The sequence below is a fragment of the Oncorhynchus mykiss genome, chromosome 24 (assembly GCF_057628025.1).
Source record: "Oncorhynchus mykiss isolate SJ-2025 chromosome 24, ASM5762802v1, whole genome shotgun sequence".
In the NCBI taxonomy this organism is placed as follows: Eukaryota; Metazoa; Chordata; class Actinopteri; order Salmoniformes; family Salmonidae; genus Oncorhynchus; species Oncorhynchus mykiss.
The window spans coordinates 45,444,853-45,469,600 of NC_143045.1; the positions used below are offsets into that span (position 1 = coordinate 45,444,853).

Sequence of the window (24,748 nt, forward strand, 5' to 3'; positions counted from 1 at the left end):
ACTGGTATTAACTAGCATAGGTCTACTGGTATTAACTAGCACAGATCTACTGGTATTAACTAGCATGGGTCTACTGGTATTTACTAGCATAGGTCTACTGGTATTTACTAGCATAGGTCTACTGGTATTTACTAGCATAGGTCTACTGGTATTAACTATTATAGATCTACTGTTATTAACTATCATAGGTCTACTGGTATTAACTAGCATAGGTCTACTGGTATTTACTAGCATAGGTCTACTGGTATTAACTATTATAGATCTACTGTTATTAACTATCATAGGTCTACTGGTATTAACTAGCATAGGTCTACTGGTATTTACTAGCATAGGTCTACTGGTATTAACTATTATAGATCTACTGTTATTAACTATTATAGATCTACTGTTATTAACTATTATAGGTCTACTGGTATTAACTAGCATAGGTCTACTGGTATTAACTAGCATAGGTCTACTGGTATTAACTAGCATAGGTCTACTGGTATTAACTAGCATAGGTCTACTGGTATTAACTAGCATAGGTCTACTGGTATTAACTAGCATAGGTCTACTGGTATTAACTATTATAGATCTACTGTTATTAACTAGCATAGGTCTACTGGTATTTACTAGCATAGGTCTACTGGTATTTACTAGCATAGGTCTACTGGTATTAACTATTATAGATCTACTGTTATTAACTAGCATAGGTCTACTGTTATTAACTAGCATAGGTCTACTGGTATTAACTATTATAGATCTACTGTTATTAACTAGCATAGGTCTACTGGTATTAACTATTATAGATCTACTGTTATTAACTAGCATAGGTCTACTGGTATTAACTATTATAGATCTACTGGTATTAACTAGCATAGGTCTACTGGTATTAACTATTATAGATCTACTGTTATTAACTAGCATAGGTCTACTGGTATTAACTATTATAGATCTACTGTTATTAACTAGCATAGGTCTACTGGTATTAACTATTATAGATCTACTGGTATTAACTATCATAGGTCTACTGGTATTAACTATTATAGATCTACTGTTATTAACTAGCATAGGTCTACTGGTATTAACTATTATAGATCTACTGTTATTAACTAGCATAGGTCTACTGGTATTAACTATTATAGATCTACTGGTATTAACTAGCATAGGTCTACTGGTATTAACTATTATAGATTTACTGTTATTAACTAGCATAGGTCTACTGGTATTAACTATTATAGATCTACTGGTATTAACTAGCATATGTCTACTGGTATTAACTATTATAGATCTACTGTTATTAACTAGCATAGGTCTACTGGTATTAACTAGCACAGTTCTACCGGTATTAACTATCATAGGTCTACTGGTATTAACTAGCACAGTTCTACCGGTATTAACTATCATAGGTCTACTGGTATTAACTAGCACAGTTCTACCGGTATTAACTATCATAGGTCTACTGGTATTAACTAGCATAGATCTACTGATATTTACTAGCATAGGTCTACTGGTATTAACTAGCATAGATCTACCGGTATTAACTAGCATAGATCTACTGGTATTAACTAGCATAGGCCTACTGATATTTACTAGCATAGGTCTACTGGTATTAACTAGCATAGATCTACCGGTATTAATTAGCATAGGTCTACTGGTATTAACTAGCGTATATCTACTGGTATTAACTAGCATAGGTCCTACTGGTATTAACTAGCATAGATCTACCGGTCTTAACTAGCATAGACCTACCGGTATTAACTAGCCTAGGTCTACCGGTATTAACTAGCATAGATCTTCCAGTATTAACTAGCATAGGTCCCCTCAGCTTAAGGTAAGATCCCCTCAGTTTAAGGTATTATCCCCTCAATTTAAGGTAATATCCCCTCAGTTTAAGGTAAGATCCCCTCAGTTTAAGGTATTATCCCTTCAGTTTAAGGTAAGATCCCCTCAGTTTAAGGTAAGATCCCCCCAGTTTAGGGTAAGATCCCCTCAGTTTAAGGTAAGATCCCCTCAGTTTAAGGTAAGATCCCCTCAGTTTAAGGTAAGATCCCCCCAGTTTAGGGTAAGATCCCCCCAGTTTAGGGTAAGATCCCCCCAGTTTAGGGTAAGATCCCCTCAGTTTAAGGTAAGATCCCATCAGTTTAAGGTAAAATCCCCTCAGTTCAGTTTAAGGTAATATCCACTCAGTTTAAGGTAAGATCCCCTCAGTTTAAGGTAAGATCCGCTCAGTTTAAAGTAAGATCCCCCCAGTTTAGGGTAAGATCCCATCAGTTTTAGGTAAGATCCCCTCAGTTTAAGGTAAGATCCCCTCAGTTTAAGGTAAGATCCCCTCAGTTTAGGGTAAGATCCCCTCAGTTTAGGGTTTGTCCCTTAAATTATTTAAATTGATATTGTTTTATGATGATACCATCTGTCTTTCCATATTTGTGTCAATCTTTCTAAAAACAGAAAATGGCCAAAATTCAATAGATATCAATCCACAAAGAGGTAAGAACATGTAGGCTATAAACATATGTTGAAGGATAGCTGTATTGTGTGTAGAACACTACAACTTCTCAGGTATACAGACAAGGAGGCATACAAAGGTATGTCACTTGGTATTGGTATGTTATACAGATCACGTTTACCATCCTCCTCCCTGACCTCTTCAATGAATATCCCATAGGCCTCTACATTATGTATGAAAACCATTATCAAATCATTTTTTTTTCATTCATATTTTACCACATAAACACATAAATCAAAGTATGAATACTGTTGTGTGCATGTTTTGTTAATCATCTGTATAATTACTATTTGGGGGATTCACAGACTTCACCCTCCCTACAGCTCTGATGAATATCACATAAAACCCGTTCATTCACCATGGACTGCAAAATCATTCTGGCTGTGGATACGGAGAACATCAACACAGTAACATCAACAGGCCAAATGATATACCCATTGGACTTGGGACTCTGCTGGGAGTTACCTCATATATATATATATATATATTTAATTCTACTTTGCCACTGAAAGTATAATAACAACGGAGAACTAAAACATTGTATTATTGTTATGTGTAATATTAATAATGATAAAATAAGAGGGGAGCGGAGGAGGGGGGGGGGGGGGTTCAGAAAGGGAAACCAAAAGTTTCCCCAAAGGGGATCTTAGAGGATCAATTAAAAGGGGTTCTTAGAGGATCCATTAATAGGGGTTCTTAGAGGATCCATTAAAAGGGGTTCTTAGAGGATCCATTAATAGGGGTTCTTAGAGGATCCATTAATAGGGGTTCTTAGAAGAACGCATAGGGGTTCCCCTCACAGTTTCAAATTGAAGAACCCCTAAATCATACTCAAGGAACCTTTTCTTTTTAGAGTGAAGAACGAATTAGATAAAATGATTGTTCCATGTATGCATGGTGTTGAAATATAATTAATAATCATTAACTCTGATTAAGACGTAGGCACCAATGTAACACTGGATATGGAAATGTCATTTTACATTATAAGACCAGTTATTGGTTATAATTGCCAATTGGGTAATTGTATGGTCCTGGGGGCCAAGTGCTAATACTATGTAGGCCTACCCCTTAGACAGATGGTTTCTGAAGGGGAGGCTGTGCAATCTTGCCCTCTACCTGTGTCCGTTAAGATAGGACAGGTTAAGCTTGGTAAAGAGGCTATTTCTTTTGGGCTATTGCCCGTGTATATTGGTAAATCTACATGTTTATTTTGCATGATAAGGCTCTTTCACCATCGGATCACCAAGACCTGTAAATAAATGTACACTCTGAGCACGTCAACCTGCCCTGCCTTCTGCTGGTGTCATGCCTTTAGGACTGCTACAAAGGGCCCTATTTTACAATGACATCATCAACACGTATTTTAGACAAAGTAATGTCATTCTCCACCTTCTGGGTCTCTGTCATGTCCTTAATGTTAGTCTCCACCTTCTGGGTCTGTGTAATGTCCTTAATGTTAGTCTCCACCTTCTGGGTCTCTGTAATGTCCTTAATGTTAGTCTCCACCTTCTGAGTCTCTGTAATGTCCTTAATGTTAGTCTCCAACTTCTGGGTCTCTGTAATGTCCTTAATGTTAGTCTCCAACTTCTGGATCTCTGTGATGTAAAACTCCACACTCTGGGTCTCTGTGATGTTAAACTCCACCTTCTGGGTCTCTGTGATGTTAGTCTCCACCTTCTGGGTCTCTGTAATGTCCTTAATGTTAGTCTCCACCTTCTGGGTCTCTGTGATGTTAGTCTCCACCTTCTGAGTCTCTGTAATGTCCTTAATGTTAGTCTCCACCTTCTGGCTCTCTGTAATGTCCTTACTGTTAGTCTCCACGTTCTGGGTGTCTGTGATGTTAGTCTCCACCTTCTGGATCTCTGTGATGTTAAACTCCACCTTCTGGGTCTCTAATGTTAAACTCCACCTTTTGGGTCTCTGTGATGTTAGTCTCCACCTTCTGGGTCTCTGTGATGTTAGTCTCCACCTTCTGGGTCTCTGTAATGTCCTTAATGTTAGTCTCCACCTTCTGGGTCTCTGTGATGTTAGTCTCCACCTTCTGAGTCTCTGTAATGTCCTTAATGTTAGTCTCCACCTTCTGAGTCTCTGTAATGTCCTTAATGTTAAACTCCACCTTCTGGGTCTCTGTGATGTTAGTCTCCACCTTCTGGGTCTCTGTAATGTCCTTAATGTTAGTCTCCACCTTCTAAGTCTCTGTAATGCCATTAATGTCAGTCTCCACCTTCTGCTTCTCTGTATTGTCTGTAATGTCTGTCTCATTGATATAATGTCATATGTTAAAATGGTATGGGTATGGGGTTTTCCTCAACCCCTTATATCTCTCTGTGTTTCTGTAATGTTAACCTAGTTAACCTGTAATGTTAACCGAGTTAACCTGTAATGTTAACCTAGTTAACCTGTAATGTTAACCGAGTTAACCTGTAATGTTAACCTAGTTAACCTGTAATGTTAACCGAGTGTTAGCTACACCTTGTTCTGTTTAACTGAGCCTGTTAAGGTGTGAGAGGGAGATAAACACCTGTAATGTTAACCGAGTGTTAGCTACACCTTGGTCTCTTTAACTGAGCCTGTTAAGGTGTGAGAGGGAGATAAACACCTGTAATGTTAACCGAGTGTTAGCTACACCTTGGTCTGTTTAACTGAGCCTGTTAAGGTGTGAGAGGGAGATAAACACCTGTAATTGTTTAAAGTGGAATGTTGCACTCATAGAAGTAATTAGAAATCAAGTTACATGGATGTCTGAGGATGAAAGGTAAAGGAACCAGGTAGCTTCCTTAGATGTGGAAAAACCTTCAGGCCCTTAAAGGTGAAGACCTATAAGGCTGAATAAGGCAAAGTACAATCAAACAATATCAATACAGAGATAAGCCTTTTTACTTCAGTCAACACCATCATCATCATCATCATCATCATATCGTTTGTAATAAATATCATCTGAATCATCTGATTTCCATGAATGATCATGTTAATTAAACAGACAAGGAAATATGTCGGGTTCTAATACGGAGGGACTCAATTGGTACGGAGGAGGAGCGGATGTCACCAAAACCTACTTTGGTTAAGATATGCACTTAAAAATGATGCGTCCCACGTGGAACCCTAATCTCTATGTAGTGTACTACTGTTGACCAAAGGATTCCACGTAGCACCCTATTCCCTATGTAGTGTACTACTGTTGACCAAAGGGTTCCACATAGCACCCTATTACCTATGTAGTGTACTACTGTTGACCAAAGGATTCCACGTAGCACCCTATTCCCTATGTAGTGTACTACTGTTGACCAAAGGGTTCCACATAGCACCCTATTCCCTATGTAGTGTACTACTGTTGACCAGAGGGTTCCACGTGGAACCCTATTCTCTATATAGTGTACTACTGTTGACCAAAGGGTTCCACGTAGCACCCTATTCCCTATGTAGTGTACTACTGTTGACCAAAGGGTTCCACATAGCACCCTATTCCCTATGTAGTGTACTACTGTTGACCAGAGGGTTCCACGTGGCACCCTTTTCCCTATGTAGTGTACCATTGTTGAACAGAGGGTTCCACGAGGAACCCTATTCTCTATATAGTGTACTACTGTTTACCAGAGGTTTCCACGTAGCACCCTATTCCCTATGTAATGTACTACTGTTGACCAGAGGGTTCCACATGGCACCCTATTCCCTATGTAGTGTACTACTGTTGACCAAAGGGTTCCACGTAGCACCCTATTCCCTATGTAATGTACTACTGTTGACCAAAGGGTTCCACGTGGAACCCTATTCCCTATGTAGTGTACTACTGTTGACCAGAGGGCTCCATGTGGAACCCTATTCCCTATGTAGTGTACTACTGTTGACCAAAGGGTTCCACGTGGCACCCTATTACCTATGTAGTGTAATACTGTTGACCAAAGGGTTCCACGTAGCACCCTATTCCCTATGTAGTGTACTACTGTTGACCAGAGGGTTCCACATAGCACCCTAATCTCTATGTAGTGTAATACTGTTGACCAAAGGGTTCCACGTAGCACCCTATTCCCTATGTAGTGTACTACTGTTGACCAAAGGGTTCCACATAGCACCCTATTCCCTATGTAGTGTACTACTGTTGACCAAAGGGTTCCACATAGCACCCTATTCCCTATGTAGTGTACTACTGTTGACTAGAGGGTTCCACGTGGCACCCTTTTCCCTATGTAGTGTACCACTGTTGACCAAAGGGTTCCACGTGGAACCCTATTCCCTATGTAGTGTACTACTGTTGACAAGAGGGTTCCACGTGGAACCCTATTCCCTATGTAATGTACTACTGTTGACCAGAGGGTTCCACGTGGCACCCTATTACCTATGTAGTGTACTACTGTTGACCAAAGGGTTCCACGTGGCACCCTATTACCTATGTAGTGTAATACTGTTGACCAAAGGGTTCCACGTAGCACCCTATTCCCTATGTAGTGTACTACTGTTGACCAAAGGGTTCCACATAGCACCCTAATCTCTATGTAGTGTAATACTGTTGACCAAAGGGTTCCACGTAGCACCCTATTCCCTATGTAGTGTACTACTGTTGACCAAAGGGTTCCACATAGCACCCTTTTCCCTATGTAGTGTACTACTGTTGACCAGAGGGTTCCACGTGGCACCCTTTTCCCTATGTAGTGTACCACTGTTGAACAGAGGGTTCCACGTGGAACCCTATTCCCTATGTAATGTACTACTGTTGACCAGAGGGTTCCACGTGGCACCCTATTACCTATGTAGTGTACTACTGTTGACCAAAGGGTTCCACGTGGCACCCTATTACCTATGTAGTGTAATACTGTTGACCAAAGGGTTCCACGTAGCACCCTATTCCCTATGTAGTGTACTACTGTTGACCAAAGGGTTCCACATAGCACCCTAATCTCTATGTAGTGTAATACTGTTGACCAAAGGGTTCCACGTAGCACCCTATTCCCTATGTAGTGTACTACTGTTGACCAAAGGGTTCCACATAGCACCCTATTCCCTATGTAGTGTACTACTGTTGACCAGAGGGTTCCACGTGGCACCCTTTTCCCTATGTAGTGTACCACTGTTGAACAGAGGGTTCCATGTGGAACCCTATTCCCTATGTAGTGTACTACTGTTGACCAGAGGGTTCCACATGGCACCCTATTCCCTATGTAGTGTACTACTGTTGACCAAAGGGTTCCACGTAGCACCCTATTCCCTATGTAATGTACTACTGTTGACCAAAGGGTTCCACGTGGAACCCTATTCCCTATGTAGTGTACTACTGTTGGCCAGAGGGTTCCACATGGAACCCTATTCCCTATGTAATGTACTATTGTTGACCAGAGGGTTCCACGTGGCACCCTATTCCCTATGCAGTGTACTACTGTTGAACAGAGGGTTCCACGTAGCACCCTAATCTCTATGTAGTGTACTACTGTTGACCAGAGGGTTCCACGTGGCACCCTTTTCCCTATGTAGTGTACTACTGTTGAACAAAGGGTTCCATGTGGAACCCTATTCCCTATGTAGTGTACTACTGTTGACCAAAGGGTTCCACGTAGCACCCTATTCCCTATGTAGTGTACTACTGTTGAACAAAGGGTTCCATGTGGAACCCTATTCCCTATGTAGTGTACTACTGTTGACCAAAGGGTTCCACGTAGCACCCTATTCCCTATGTAGTGTACTACTGTTGACCAGAAGGTTCCACGTGGAACCCTATTCCCTATGTAGTGTACTACTGTTGACCAGAGGGTTCCATGGGGGAGACAAACAAGGCATGTGTGGATTGATTAAATGAGGTTCAGTCAGATATAGTAACACATATTATGTAATCATTCAGTGAGTGAATGGGGACAGGAGAACAGCACTACTCATTCAGTGAGTGAATGGGGACAGGAGAACAGCACTACTCATTCAGTGAGTGAATGGGGACAGGAGAACAGCCTACTCATTCAGTGAGTGAATGGGGACAGGAGAACAGCACTACACATTCAGTGAGTGAATGGGGACAGGAGAACAGCACTACTCATTCAGTGAGTGAATGGGGACAGGAGAACAGCACTACTCATTCAGTGAGTGAATGGGGACAGGAGAACAGCACTACTCATTCAGTGAGTGAATGGGGACAGGAGAACAGCACTACTCATTCAGTGAGTGAATGGGGACAGGAGAACAGCACTACTCATTCAGTGAGTGAATGGGGACAGGAGAACAGCACTACTCATTCAGTGAGTGAATGGGGACAGGAGAACAGCACTACTCATTCAGTGAGTGAATGGGGACAGGAGAACAGCTTTGACTATTGAAATCATTTAATGCTTTTAAAAACAAATACAAGTTACTTCACTGGATCATCACATGTGAACAAGAATTGATTTTTTTCCACCAATATTTGTAATAACACCCTCAGACATATTTTCCATTCACATGGCTGCATACAGACAACTTCTCTCTCTTTTTTATTACGTTGCAGTTTATTATTTACAGTCAATCTAAGGAATGCATCGGCTCTGTGACAATAATAGCTCATATCGGCAGCATATCAAAACCTTGCTGTTTGGGTTGCAAAATTCCGGTAACTTTCCCCCAAGATTCCCAGGTTTTCCAGACATTCCAGTTGGAAGATTTCTGGAATCAGGAGGGAACAAGCAGAATGTGAACGCAACCTACTGTGCTGGAGTGGTCAGATTCAGGTGGATAATGGTGGTAACACTAATTTATGCATATCAACTCAATCTAGCCATCAAAGGTAAGGGTGAACATTTCCAGTAACTTCCGCCAAATTCCCAGAAGTCCTGACTGGAGTTACCAGAATTTTGCAAACCTAATCATAGTTGATCTGTAATATATATGTTTGCAGTCAAAATAGGTCTGTTGTTGTGGGTTGATAGGTCTGTTGTTGTAGGTTGATAGGTCTGTTGTTGTGGGGACGATAGGTCTGTTGTTGTGGGGTTGATAGGTCTGTTGTTGTGGGGGAGATAGGTATGTTGTTGTGGGTTGATAGGTCTGTTGTTGTGGGGGAGATAGGTCTGTTGTTGTGGGGGAGATAGGTCTGTTGTTGTGGGTTGATAGGTCTGTTGTTGTGGGTTGATAGGTCTGTTGTTGTGGGTTGATAGGTTTGTTGTTGTGGGGGAGATAGGTATGTTGTTGTGGGTTGATAGGTCTGTTGTTGTGGGGGAGATAGGTCTGTTGTTGTGGGTTCATAGGTCTGTTGTTGTGGGTTCATAGGTCTGTTGTTGTGGGGGAGATAGGTCTGTTGTTGTGGGATGATAGGTCTGTTGTTGTGGGATGATAGGTCTGTTGTTGTGGGGACGATAGCTATGTTGTTGTGGGGACGATAGGTCTGTTGTTGTGGGGATGATAGATATGTTGTTGTGGGGGAGATAGGTATGTTGTTGTGGGGACGATAGGTCTGTTGTTGTGGGGACGATAGGTCTGTTGTTGTGGGGACGATAGGTCTGTTGTTGTGGGGACGATAGGTCTGTTGTTGTGGGGGAGGTAGGTCTGTTGTTGTGGGGGAGATAGGTCTGTTGTTGTGGGGACGATAGGTCTGTTGTTGTGGGGGAGATAGGTCTGTTGTTGTGGGTTGATAGGTCTGTTGTTGTGGGTTGATAGGTCTGTTGTTGTGGGGGAGATAGGTCTGTTGTTGTGGGTTGATAGGTCTGTTGTTGTGGGGACGATAGCTATGTTGTTGTGGGGACGATAGGTCTGTTGTTGTGGGGACGATAGATATGTTGTTGTGGGGGAGATAGGTCTGTTGTTGTGGGGGAGGTAGGTCTGTTGTTGTGGGGACGATAGGTCTGTTGTTGTGGGGACGATAGGTCTGTTGTTGTGGGTTGATAGGTCTGTTGTTGTGGGGACGATAGGTCTATTGTGGGAAGATAGGTCTGTTGTTGTGGGGGAGATAGGTCTGTTGTTGTGGGGAGATAGATCTGTTTTTGTGGGTTGATAGGTCTGTTGTGGGGACGATAGGTCTGTTGTTGTGGGTTGATAGGTCTGTTGTTGTGGGGACGATAGGTCTATTGTGGGAAGATAGGTCTGTTGTTGTGGGGGAGATAGGTCTGTTGTTGTGGGGAGATAGATCTGTTGTTGTGGGTTGATAGGTCTGTTGTTGTGGGGACGATAGGTCTATTGTGGGAAGATAGGTCTGTTGTTGTGGGGGAGATAGGTCTGTTGTTGTGGGGAGATAGATCTGTTTTTGTGGGTTGATAGGTCTGTTGTGGGGACGATAGGTCTGTTGTTGTGGGTTGATAGGTCTGTTGTTGTGGGGACGATAGGTCTATTGTGGGAAGATAGGTCTGTTGTTGTGGGGGAGATAGGTCTGTTGTTGTGGGGAGATAGATCTGTTGTTGTGGGTTGATAGGTCTGTTGTTGTGGGTTGATAGGTTTGTTGTTGTTGGGGAGATAGGTCTGTTGTTGTGGGGGAGATAGGTCTGTTGTTGTGGGGGCGATAGGTCTGTTGTTGTGGGGAAGATAGGTATGTTGTTGTGGGGAAGATAGGTATGTTGTTGTGGGGGAGATAGGTCTGTTGTTGTGGGGGAGATAGGTCTGTTGTTGTGGGTTGATAGGTCTGTTGTTGTGGGTTGATAGGTCTGTTGTTGTGGGTTGATAGGTTTGTTGTTGTGGGGGAGATAGGTATGTTGTTGTGGGTTGATAGGTCTGTTGTTGTGGGGGAGATAGGTCTGTTGTTGTGGGTTCATAGGTCTGTTGTTGTGGGTTCATAGGTCTGTTGTTGTGGGGGAGATAGGTCTGTTGTTGTGGGGGAGATAGGTCTGTTGTTGTGGGTTGATAGGTCTGTTGTTGTGGGGGAGATAGGTCTGTTGTTGTGGGATGATAGGTCTGTTGTTGTGGGGGACGATAGGTCTGTTGTTGTGGGTTGATAGGTCTGTTGTTGTGGGGACGATAGCTATGTTGTTGTGGGGGAGATATGTCTATTGTTGTGGGGGAGATAGGTCTGTTGTTGTGGGGGAGATAGGTCTATTGTGGGGGAGATAGGTCTGTTGTTTTAGGGACGATAGGTATATTGTGGGGGCAATAGGTCTGTTGTCTATTGAACAGGCAGGAGGGCCCCTAAATAAAACCCATCTATAATCTCAACTTCGATATTATATACATTATTTACAATGGAATGTTGGGCTGAAGCTTACAGACGTAATGCTATTGTATACAAAAGAGTTGAAGCCTTTAGACTTAATGCTATTGTATACAAAAGTATATTGAGGGAATGACAATGAAAAACAAGATAGAGAATCATTTTTACAACAACCATAATCTATGGATTCAAGGACAACACCAATACCTAATTCTGTCATTCTCCCATGTTTGTTTTAATCATTTCAGGTCAAGTATGGCAGTGGTTCCTAAAAGGAACAAAACATTGATTTGTGCTTGAATAGAAATATAATTGACTTCAGTTATGGAAATGCTTTGGGCACTGGGACACCGTTGTGTTCTAGGGGTGTTTGAATTATACCAAATCTCTCAATTACCGTGGGAATAATTCTGTTTTCAACTCTGCAGACGTTCTCCAGCTATTTAGGTGTTTTTACGGGGAATCAAAGTGCCGGAGGGTTGAAGTGAAGAGGAAGTAACATCTAATGTCTCTCCTTTCTCTGTCATTTGATAGGACATTATGGAAGGTGTTTCTGACATCACAGAGATACAAGCTATTAGGATCATTCCTCCTCAACTTTAACGTCAAAGAGAACTTCTCTTCTTCATCTATGTTAAATCATTCTTTATATGCAATATATTTGAACAAAACCTCACTTCTCACAAAAGGCATAGCCCCTGAACACTTAGCTAACATACCGAAGGAATAAGAAAATAAAGGCTGATGTGTGGTCTCTTTCATAAAACGTGTTGCATGTGGTTTTCATTCAGAATCATTGCAGCAGAAATAAAGAACACAAGGCGAAAATAAACACGGTTTAACGTCGTTATAGTTGTGTTCTCATCTTTCAAGTGTAACACATAGAGGTGGTTCAGAATCAGAATCACATTATAGTGGTGGTTCAGAATCAGAATCACATTATAGTGGTGGTTCAGAATCAGAATCACATTATAGTGTTGGTTCAGAATCAGAATCACATTATAGTGTTGGTTCAGAATCAGAATCACATTATAGTGGTGGTTCAGAATCAGAATCACATTATAGTGGTGGTTCAGAATCAGAATCACATTATAGTGGTGGTTCAGAATCAGAATCACATTATAGTGTTGGTTCAGAATCAGAATCATATTATAGTGGTGGTTCAGAATCAGAATCACATTATAGTGGTGGTTCAGAATCAGAATCACATTATAGAGGTGGTTCAGAATCAGAATCACATTATAGTGTTGGTTCAGAATCAGAATCACATTATAGTGTTGGTTCAGAATCAGAATCACATTATAGTGTTGGTTCAGAATCAGAATCATATTATAGTGGTGGTTCAGAATCAGAATCACATTATAGTGGTGGTTCAGAATCAGAATCACATTATAGTGGTGGTTCAGAATCAGAATCACATTATAGTGGTGGTTCAGAATCAGAATCACATTATAGAGGTGGTTCAGAATCAGAATCACATTATAGTGGTGGTTCAGAATCAGAATCACATTATAGTGGTGGTTCAGAATCAGAATCACATTATAGTGGTGGTTCAGAATCAGAATCACATTATAGTGTTGGTTCAGAATCAGAATCACATTATAGTGTTGGTTCAGAATCAGAATCACATTATAGTGGTGGTTCAGAATCAGAATCACATTATAGTGGTGGTTCAGAATCAGAATCACATTATAGTGTTGGTTCAGAATCAGAATCACATTATAGTGGTGGTTCAGAATCAGAATCACATTATAGTGGTGGTTCAGAATCAGAATCACATTATAGTGGTGGTTCAGAATCAGAATCACATTATAGTGGTGGTTCAGAATAAGAATCACATTATAGTGGTGGTTCAGAATCAAAATCAAGTTATAGTGGTGGTTCAGAATCAGAATCACATTATAGTGTTGGTTCAGAATCAGAATCACATTATAGTGGTGGTTCAGAATCAGAATCACATTATAGTGGTGGTTCAGAATCAGAATCACATTATAGTGGTGGTTCAGAATCAGAATCACATTATAGTGGTGGTTCAGAATCAGAATCACATTATAGTGTTGGTTCAGAATCAGAATCACATTATAGTGTTGGTTCAGAATCAGAATCACATTATAGTGTTGGTTCAGAATCAGAATCATATTATAGTGGTGGTTCAGAATCAGAATCACATTATAGTGGTGGTTCAGAATCAGAATCACATTATAGTGGTGGTTCAGAATCAGAATCACATTATAGTGGTGGTTCAGAATCAGAATCACATTATAGTGGTGGTTCAGAATCAGAATCACATTATAGTGGTGGTTCAGAATCAGAATCACATTATAGTGGTGGTTCAGAATCAGAATCACATTATAGTGGTGGTTCAGAATCAGAATCACATTATAGTGGTGGTTCAGAATCAGAATCAACACATTGTAGTGGTGGTTCAGAATCAGAATCATGTTGCTGGGTCTGCAGAGAAACATGTAACACTAATATTTGGTTTGCGTCCCAAATAGCACCCTATTCCCTATATAGTGCACTGCTCATTAGTAGTTTGCATTGTATGGGATAGGGTGCTTTTGAGATGAAACATTGGTCTCTACAGAATGATGAAATCCTGTCAGCCTCTGGCCAGCACATCATATCCCACCTCTCTACAAACACTGGCAAGGAGCCGTCTTCTCCTCTGATCTGTGAACACAAAGCCCGTCCTCCAATACCTCCTCCCACCAGCCTCCCCTGCAAACAACACCCATACATCCAACCCTCACATAAATCACATAAAAACAACACTTCATCTTTTCTCCCAGTTTAAAACGAGCCAGGTAAGTATCCTCTGTGCTTTGACTCCTGTCAAAAAGTCTTTGTCCTTTTTTGACAGAATTCCCACAACGTACTTAGTTTTTTTGCCAATCATAATATTGTACTGTAGCTTGTGTGTGATGGACCTCAAAGCTGTGAGGACAAAGACTGTTTCTGCTGTGGACCTCAGCTACTGGCAAGCAAGATAGTGGGTTTAAAAAGCCAACCAATACAATGGCTCTCTAAAGGATGGTTGTATGCCCATCTACAGGTTCAGCTGCCAACACGTCAGGCAAAAATAACCATATTTTTTCTCCAGTATGAATCGATACAGAGCTGTTGCAATTTAATCTATGAAACAAAGACCATCACCCAATGAAAACAAACAACAACAAAAAGAAAAAACAGAGCTTGACAAATTCCGGTGTGACAATATTTATCACAATATTTCTCTATTCCCTTTGCTTTTAAAAATGTTCTCTCTGAAGGCAGAGAAGCACACCCACGTTTAGCATTGTCCTCATTGTCCTCATTGTCCCAGGAGGCTCCTGCTAAAGGTGGCGTGAGTGGGAAGTACTGTAGCTAGTACCTTAGGGACAATTCATACAGTCACACAGGCCCAACATCACTCTGGAACCGTCTGTTGAGATCCACAGTGATCCAACGTGGCTAAAATAAGACATGATTACGATCGCTCAACAACTCAAAGACACATTTTAATTACGTAAAGAGTTCGGGTACACAGGTAGACCCTTTCAAGATGCAGATTATTGAATGGACTTTCTCAGAGCATCATTGAAGTATTTTTGTTGTTGTTGTCTTGTCTGTTGAAAACACTGGACACCCCTTAAGAAGTGAAGATGTCACACAAAGTGAATGTGGGATCCATTTAAGTGGTTCATGACAGCAGCCTTTCTGCCTTCTTTCTCTCTCCTGCTTTCTCAGTGGAGTTAAAATGGCTGCCAAACTAAAATGGCCACTAAAACAACTCGGGCATCTGAATGTAGGGCACGTCGCGACGCATTCTCCTTCTATATCTACTGCCATCTCCTCTAGGCCTGTATGTATTACTGCCATGTTCACATGGCGTGTTGCGTTGACATGTGCCTGAGCTCTCAGTGCAGTGTGCACAGGCCTCATGATACCCTGAAGAGTACAGAGTTCTTACATAAAAAAAACATACATGTCTTTGGAGAGAAGCTAAAACATACATGTCTTTTTTTAGTTAGGTCTGGGAGGAGGCAAAAAATACATCATATACTCTAACACACAGTCAAGGGAGAATGGGGTAACTTGAGCCAAAGTTGAGCCGCCATACCTTGTTTCTATGAAACAATACACAAAATGAATAATTTGACCAAATATTTGGGAAGAGGTCATCATTTCATGGAGACATGGGAAAAGTGGTTAGCATGTTGAGTCCAAAACACTGGTATTCACCAAGACAAATTCATTTATTGTGTTAAGAGGTTTCATGATGCTTGTATCTAAATTAAAGTAGATAATTACAAGATTGTTCTATACATCAGTTCTGGTCTGTATAAGCTTCAATGTGAGGTTATAAACCTGGCATGGAAGTACATCCTTGTAGCTGTATGGGCTAATAAAGTCAACATGTTTGTAGCTGTATGGGCTAATAAACTCAACATGTTTGTAGCTGTATGGGCTAATAAAGTCAACATGTTTGCCTTGGGGTACGTTGAGCCAATGGTTGAGCCAATAGCAAGTAAGAGCTAATTGAAGTGCTTTCTCACCAGGCGTAATGCAAGGCATATGAGGTAACAACAGGGCCTGGCCTATGTTAAAAGAGGCTTAAAATGATTAAAATACCGTTAGTTGTGTTTGGGAAATAAAGATAGACATGGTAGAAAAAGTATTGGTTTTCGGTACAGACATTTGAAAGGCGGACATCATACCTGGAGCAAGTAGTGCCGAGAAACCACTTATTAAAAAACATCCTGAAATATATGTAGATATCTTCGTTAGAAATAATCATTTATTTCACCTTGACGGAATGATGCTGAATGCACCAACAATGTCTCAACTTACCCCAGTCTCCCCTACTACTATACTCTGTAGTATGGTGTGTTCTGCTGTAATACATGGGCGGAACCAGTCTTTACTAGTGTTGCTGGTCATACTGAATAAGAGACCATCTGTACAACTCCATCTATAGTTTGACATTTTACCCCCTAGACAACCTTTGACCCCTAGTTGTCCCCATAACATACAAAAACAAGTTATATATAAAAAAAAAAATGCAGAAAAGGCAATGGTGATGAGAAGAATAATAATAAAACAATGTATCATACATCCAGTGTTGGACTTTCACAATGTGCTTAGCAAATACCTCATCTCTCCCAAGTCTCTATACATGTAATACATTTAGAATATCATGGAAAAACACACAACAATAATCCACCTGTATTTTCCAAGTGACCAGATAACTCTTTCTGTCTGGCCTTCAAAAGTCAATGGGGGTTGGACATGAGTCCAATGGTAGTCAATGGTGGTTGGGCATGAGTCCAATGGAAGTCAATGGTGGTTGGGCATGAGTCCAATGGAAGTCAATGGTTTTTGGGCATGAGTCCAATGGAAGTCAATGGTTTTTGGGCATGAGTCCAATGGAAGTCAATGGTTTTTGGGCATGAGTCCAATGGAAGTCAATGGTGGTTGGGCACGAGTCCAATGGAAGTCAATGGTTTTTGGGCATGAGTCCAATGGAAGTCAATGGTGGTTAGGCATGAGTCCAATGGAAGTCAATGTTGGTTAGGCATGAGTCCAATGACAAACTGTGTTTTGGATTATCTGCAGTTTCATCTCATGGAATTTCAATGTAATGTCATCTTTGACATGTTGATGATGAGCTCTTTAGGACTTGATGTTGCATGTTCTAAAGCGGATTTAGCTCACTGGGTGCTGATGGGCTGCGGGGTTGGGGTGGTACTACACAGAACTGCTCAGGGATGAGGTGGAGGGAGGGATGGGATGAGGTGTTGTGGTGGTAGTAGTGGTGGTGGTGGTGGTAGTAGTGGTGGTAGTAGTAGTGGTGGTAGTAGTGGTGGTAGTGGTGGTAGTGGTGGTAGTAGTAGTGGTGGTAGTGGTGGTGGTGGTAGTAGTGGTGGTAGTAGTGGTGGTGGTGGTAGTAGTGGTGGTAGTAGTGGTGGTAGTGGTGGTAGTAGTGGTGGTAGTAGTGGTGGTGGTAGTAGTGGTAGTAGTGGTGGTAGTGGTGGTAGTAGTGATGGTGGTAGTAGTAGTGGTGGTAGTAGTGGTGGTAGTGGTGGTAGTGGTGGTGGTGGTAGTAGTGGTGGTAGTAGTGGTGGTAGTAGTGGTGGTAGTGGTGGTAGTGGTGGTGGTGGTGGTGGTGGTGGTAGGGGTGGTGGTAGTAGTGGTAGTAGTGGTGGTGGTGGTAGTAGTGGTAAAGTGGTAGTGGTGGTTGTAGGGGTGGTGGTGGTAGTGGTGGTGGTGGTAGTAGTGGTGGTAGTGGTGGTGGTAGGGGTCGTAGTGGTGGTAGTGGAAGTAGGGGTGGTGGTGGTAGTGGTAGTAGTGGTGGTGGTGGTGGTGGTGGTAGTGGTGGTGGTAGTTGTGGTGGTAGTGGTGGTGGTAGTGGTGGTGGTAGTGGTAGTAGTGGTGGTGGTAGCGGTAGTAGTGGTGGTGGTAGCGGTAGTGGTGGTGGTGGTAGGGGTGGTGGTAGCGGTAGTGGTGGTGGTGGTAGGGGTGGTGGTGTGGTGGTAGTAGTAGTATTAGTGGTGGTGTGGTGGTAGTGGTGGCGGTATTAGTGGTGGTAGTGGTGGTGGTGGAAGTAGGGGTGGTAGTAGTGGTGGTAGTGGTGAAAGTAGTGGTGGTGGTGATGGTAGGGGTGGTGGTGTGGTGGTAGTGGTAGTAGTGGTGGTGTGGTGTTAGTTGGGGGTGATATTAGTGGTAGTAGTGGTGGAAGTAGGGGTGGTCGTGGTGGTAGGGGTGGTGGTGTGGTGGCAGTGGTAGTAGTGGTGGTGTGGTGTTAGTAGGGGTGGTAGTAGTGGTGGTGGTGGAAGTAGGGGTGGTAGTAGTGGTGGTAGTGGTGGAAGTAGGGGTGGTGGTGGTAGGGGTGGTGGTGTGGTGGTAGTAGTGGGGGTAGTAGTGGTGGTAGTAGTGGTGGTGTTAGGGGAGGTGGTGAGGTGGTAGTAGTGATGGTGTTAGGGGTGGTGGTGAGGTGGTAGTAGTGGTGGTGTTAGGGGTGGTGGTGTGGTGGTAGTAGTGATGGTAGTGGTGGTGCTAGTGCGATGGTAAGTGGGTGGGACGGGAGCTTGGTTGGTTTGGTTGTTTGTTGCACGTCCCTACACATACCACTCTTTCTTTGAAATGACAGAGCCATCGGTTTGGGACACCATATCATCGGCTATATCCGGCCCGGGGTTGTACTGGAAAGCGAGAGTCCGTTCATCATAATCTTGACTCTCTCCTTCGTCCACTGTGAAATAGGGCCTCTTCAAGTCCTCCGCATCTCCGTCAAAATCACGCTCGCTCGCCTCGAACCCTCCGGTCACAGCGATCTGGGCAGGCTTCTTCTCGTCATCTGAGTCGTCTGGGTACTGCAGGTTGTTGGGGATGGGAGGGTGTGCTGGCAGGCCCCCGGCCTTGCTGTAGCCGTTCCCAAACACCTGCTTCTTGGTGCTGTAGTCGCCCTTGAAGGTGCGCTGGCGGCGGCGCAGGAACACAAAGAGCAGGGTGGCGGCCGCCGCTAACAGGACGACCCCGCCCACGGCGCCCCCGATGACGGCACCCGCATTGTGCTGCTCCTGCGGGATCTCACGGCCCCCAGGTGGCGGGTTGTTAGGGAATTCTGGGTAGGAAAAGACAGATGGAAGGGGTGTGTCAGTGCTCAGGTGGGAGGAGGAGGAGGGAGTGTGCTTTGTGTGCAGGTGCTCTGTTTTGGGAAGGAAGGAAGGAAGGAAGACAGGGAAGGATAAGCAAAGGGAACAGGAAGGACCCCCCCACACACCCCCACCCCACGCCCCCGGAAGCGCACCAATGACGGACCCCCCCACCCACTGCAAAGCAAGCTTTAGTCATCGCCATCCACATGTGACTCTCAAAAGAGAAAGGCAGAAACATACACTGCCAGTCTCACACACCACACACTGCCAGTCTCACACACCACACACTGCCAGTCTCACACACCACACACTGCCAGTCTCACACACCATACACTGCAGGCCTCACACACCACACACTGACAGTCTCACACACCACACACTGCCAGTCTCACACACCACACACTGCCAGTCTCACACACCACACACTGCCAGTCTCACACACCATACACTGCAGGCCTCACACACCACACACTGACAGTCTCACACACCACACACTGCCAGTCTCACACACCACACACTGCCAGTCTCACACACCACACACTGCCAGTCTCACACACCACACACTGCCAGTCTCACACACCACACAGTGCCAGTCTCACACACCACACACTGCCAGTCTCACACACCACACACTGCCAGTCTTACACATCACACACTGCCAGTCTGTAACACACCACACACTGCCAGTCTGTAACACATCACACACTGCCAGTCTGTAACACATCACACACTGCCAGTCTGTAACACATCACACACTGCCAGTCTGTGACACATCACACACCGCCAGTCTGTAACACACCACACACTGCCAGTCTCACACATCACACACTGCCAGTCTGTAACACACCACACACTGCCAGTCCGTAACACATCATACACTGCCAGTCTCTAACACATCACACACTGCCAGTCTCACACACCACACACTGCCAGTCTATAACACATCACACACTGCCAGTTTGTAACACATCACACACTGCCAGTCTCACACACCACACACTGCCAGTCTCACACACCACACACTGCCAGTCTCACACACCACACACTGCAAGTCTGTAACACATCACACACTGCCAGTCTCACACACCACACACTGCCAGTCTGTAACACATCACACACTGCCAGTCTGTAACACATCACACACTGCCAGTCTGTAACACATCACACACTGCCAGTCTAATAAACAAGAAAATGCAGACACAGAGCACTACTTTTGACCAGGGCAACATAAGTGGACTATACGAGGAATACCGTGCCATTTGGGAACACGTGATTGGTGTGACCCCTTGTCTAATAGGAGCAGGATGGCCTAGTCTAACAGGAACAGGAACAGGATGGCCTTGTCTAACAGGAACAGGATGGCCTTGTCTAACAGGAACAGGATGGCCTTGTCTAACAGGAACAGGATGGTCTTGTCTAACAGGAACAGGATGGCCTAGTCTAACAGGAACAGGATGGCCTAGTCTAACAGGAACAGGAACAGGATGGCATTGTCTAACAGGAACAGGATGGCCTTGTCTAACAGGAACAGGATGAACTTGTCTATCAGGAACAGGATGGTCTTGTCTAACAGGGACAGGATGGCCTTGTCTAACAGGAACAGGATGGTCTTGTCTAACAGTAACAGGATGGTCTTGTCTAACAGGAAGAACAGGATGGCCTTGTCAAACAGGAACAGGATGGTCTTGTCTAACAGGAACAGGATGGTCTTGTCTAACAGGAACAGGATGGCCTTGTCTATCAGGAACAGGATGGCCTTGTCTAACAGGAACAGGATGGTCTTGTCTAACAGGAACAGGATGGTCTTGTCTAACAGGAACAGGATGGTCTTGTCTAACAGGAACAGGATGGTCTTGTCTAACAGGAACAGGATGGTCTTGTCTAACAGGAACAGGATGGTCTTGTCTAACAGGAACAGGAACAGGATGGTCTTGTCTAACAGGAACAGGAACGGGATGGTCTTGTCTAACAGGAACAGGATGGCCTTGTCTAACAGGAACAGGAACAGGATGGCCTTGTCTAACAGGAACAGGAACAGGATGGCCTTGTCTAACAGGAACAGGAACAGGATGGCCTTGTCTAACAGGAACAGGATGGCCTTGTCTAACAGGAACAGGATGGTCTTGTCTAACAGGAACATGATAGTCTTGTCTAACAGAAACAGGATGGCCTTGTCTAACAGGAACAGGATGGTCTTTTCTAACAGGAACAGGATGGTCTTGTCTAACAGGAAGAGGATGGCCTTGTCTAACAGGAACAGGATGGCCTTGTCTAACAGGAACAGGAACAGGTTGGTCTTGTCTAACAGGAACAGAATGGCCTAGTCTAACAGCAACAGGATGGTATTGTCTAACAGCAACAGAATGGCCTAGTCTAACAGGAACAGGATGGTCTTGTCTAACAGGAACAGGATGGTCTTGTCTAACAGCAACAGAATGGCCTATTCTAACTGAAACAGGATGGTATTTTCTAACAGCAACAGAATGGCCTAGTCTAACAGGATCAGGATAGGTTTGTGCCACAGACAGACAGCAGATAATCACAGTTGCAGGCTGAACACTAGGCACAGTATGGGAGGGCAGAGGGAGAAGAGGGAAAAGAGGGAGGGAGGAAGAGACAGGAGGGGGGGAGAAAAAGGAGATAGGGAAGGGAGGGATGGATGGAGAGGAGTGAAGGAGCGTAGGGAGGGAGGGATGGGAGGGAGAGAAAGGAGGGAGAGGAGTAAAGAACAGGGGGAGGAAGAGGAGGGAGAGACAGGAGGGTGGGAGAGGAGGGAGAGGAGGGAGAGGAGGGAGGGACAGGAGGGAGAGGAGTAAAGAACAGGGGGAGGAAGAGGAGGGAGAGACAGGATGGTGGGAGAGGAGGGAGAGACAAGAGGGAGGGAGAGGAAGGATGGAGAGGAAGGAGTGACAGGACAATGACTCTATTCTTATTATCTAAGGCTCCTTGTTATAGTCCAACCACAAGCCTGAATAATACTTGGTCTCTCAACCCTGCTAAAAATCCCTTATAGTGGATGAAATGCTATCTAAACGACAACCAACTTAGAAATGTTTCAGAGTACATTGATGCCGACTACGCCACACAATTTTTCCCCCTCCTAATTCACATCTCGCTCTCTTTCCCTCTCTCGCTGTCTCTCCCACTCCTCTCTCAGGATAAGTGACCGACCATCTCGATTCGTTTGAAAATGTGTTTTTGACATTGGATAAAAGTACAGACTCTGAGCTAGGAAATGGTGTATCATACACTACAGTTGAGGAACAATGGGAAAGTAATTCTGCTTTTAAAGTTGATCAACTAGAAACCACACATTTGAATGTTTTGGTATCTAGTGAAGAGCTCTTCTTTGTCTACACCCATTCAGCATCGTTACCACCCTCTTCAGCCTTAGACCCACCCATCTCATTAAGGATTCACATGTATGACATCAGCATATAGCTGACAACGTGTTAACTTTAGGTCATTTGTATTCATTATTACAGGAAAAATAAACTCACAACAAGATCATTCCTTATAAGTTAGTGAAAAGCTAATTACTGAAAATAGCTTACGGTTGTGAATGTGATTAAAAACAAGCTAAATATTCTACAGGAGTATATTAGAACTTGGTCTGTCTTGCTGTCCTAACCTTATATCCTAATTTGACTTTTGTGCAGTTAACTAAACAATGAACCATAATCCCAACTCATGACGTTACTATCTTGCATGAATCTGCAGGTAGCTAACCAACCAGGTCCAATGGTAGCTAGCTAGCTAACATCAGGCTATGACTATCAATGCAAATGGCTCCGAGATACAAATTATATAATAATATAACTACACAGATCATACGTAATGTTAGCTAGCGAGGAAACCAAGCTAATGTTAGTAACAGAGAGGGTGAAGTGTTTATCCATGTATACAGGTAGAAAAATCAAGCTAGCAACATTTTCAGTTATTATACATTTCAAATTTTGTCAGAACGTGATTTTCATTGGAAGTGAAAGCTTCAGCTAATAGTAAGCTTTAACTTCCAATGAAGATGACGTTCTGACTTAATTTGAAATGTATAATATCTGAAAATGTATCTAGCTAGATTTTTCTACCCGTATACATGGATCAACGCTTCTCCCTCTCTGCCACGGTTGCCCTTAGTTTGAAGATGTAATCCAGAGACAGGTGTTTATACAACAGCCTTCTGTGTGTTCTCTATTCGACTCACTCTGCATATTTGCAATCAAATGCCAGAATTCTCTCCTCTCTCATACCTGCTTCCACCAGGCATTCTACTAATTTCAAAACTGTCTCCTCCAGAAAGTAAAGAGCAACATCTTTGCAGTTATTCATGATATCTATAAAAAAAACAGCTGATTTAGAAATGATTACCTACACATACTGAACAGCCTTTTGTTATAGACAGAAGCATGCTACATGGCAAACCAATCTGAACTCATCTCTCGGCTTGTCCAGCCCATCCATTATATGATACACCATTTCCTAGCTCAGAGTCTGTACTATTAAGGCACATGAAAGTTCACGTCCCAGACGGCATTCCTGCTCAAAAAAACGCATTTTGAAAATGAAATCATGTTTTACGATCAAATGCCTCTCCTGTGAAGTAGTGACGAGCAACATACGCCTCATTTCCTGAAACAAGTCACATATAGACATAGGTTGAATAAACCGCTTTGCTCTTCAAGGCTCTCTCTCCGGGGCATAGGCAGACTTCTCTCCGAGGCATAAGCAGACTTCTCTCCTAGGCATAGGCAGACTTCTCTCCGAGGCATAGGCAGACTTCTCTCCGGGGCATAGGCAGACTTCTCTCCGAGACATAGGCAGACTTCTCTCCGAGGCAGAGGCAGACTTCTATCCGAGGCATAGGCAGACATCTCTCCGAGGCATAGGCAGACTTCTCTCCGAGACATAGGCACAGTTCTCTCCGAGGCATAGGCAGACTTCTCTCCGAGGCATAAGCAGACTTCTCTCCTAGGCATAGGCAGACTTCTCTCCGAGGCTTAGGCAGACTTCTCTCCGAGGCATAGGCAGACTTCTCTCCGGGGCATAGGCAGACTTATCTCCGAGACATCGGCAGACTTCTCTCCGAGGCAGAGGCAGACTTCTCTCCGAGACATAGGCACAGTTCTCTCCGAGGCATAGGCAGACTTCTCTCCGAGACATAGGCACAGTTCTCTCCGAGGCATAGGCAGACTTCTCTCCGAGGCATAGGCAGACTTCTCTCCGAGGCTTAGGCAGACTTCTCTCCGAGGCTTAGGCAGACTTCTCTCCGAGGCAGTGGCAGATTTCTCTCCGAGGCATAGGCAGACTTCTCTCCGAGGCATAGGCAGACTTCTCTCCGAGACAGAGGCAGAGTGACGATTATCTGACAATGATCAAATCCGGAGCTCAGAGGTACTGCTTGTCTAAACCTGCAGGGCTACATTACAATTAGCTTCAATAGAAAACACCCTGAATCCTCACGAGAGGAAAAATAAAGAAAAGGAATCTCAGTGTCTAGTCTAGTAAAAGGATAAAGGAATCTCAGTGTCTAGTCTAGTAAAA

At 43.6% G+C, this 24,748-nt stretch overlaps 1 protein-coding gene across 4 annotated transcripts in view; it reads right to left on the minus strand.

The window, feature by feature from the left end:
* Positions 1-24,748, minus strand: part of LOC118943990 (nectin 1b) — a 545,472-nt gene that overhangs the window by 247,931 nt on the left and 272,793 nt on the right. Inside the window, exon 6 of one of the 4 annotated variants that reach the window (XM_036961059.2) lies at positions 8,770-19,173. The exons of the other annotated variants lie outside the window; for them this stretch is intronic. Coding sequence (XP_036816954.1) covers positions 18,668-19,173 — 506 coding nt within the window. The 3' untranslated portion in view covers positions 8,770-18,667. Of the gene's footprint in view, positions 1-8,769; positions 19,174-24,748 lie in introns of those variants that run through there. 4 annotated transcript variants of the gene reach the window in all.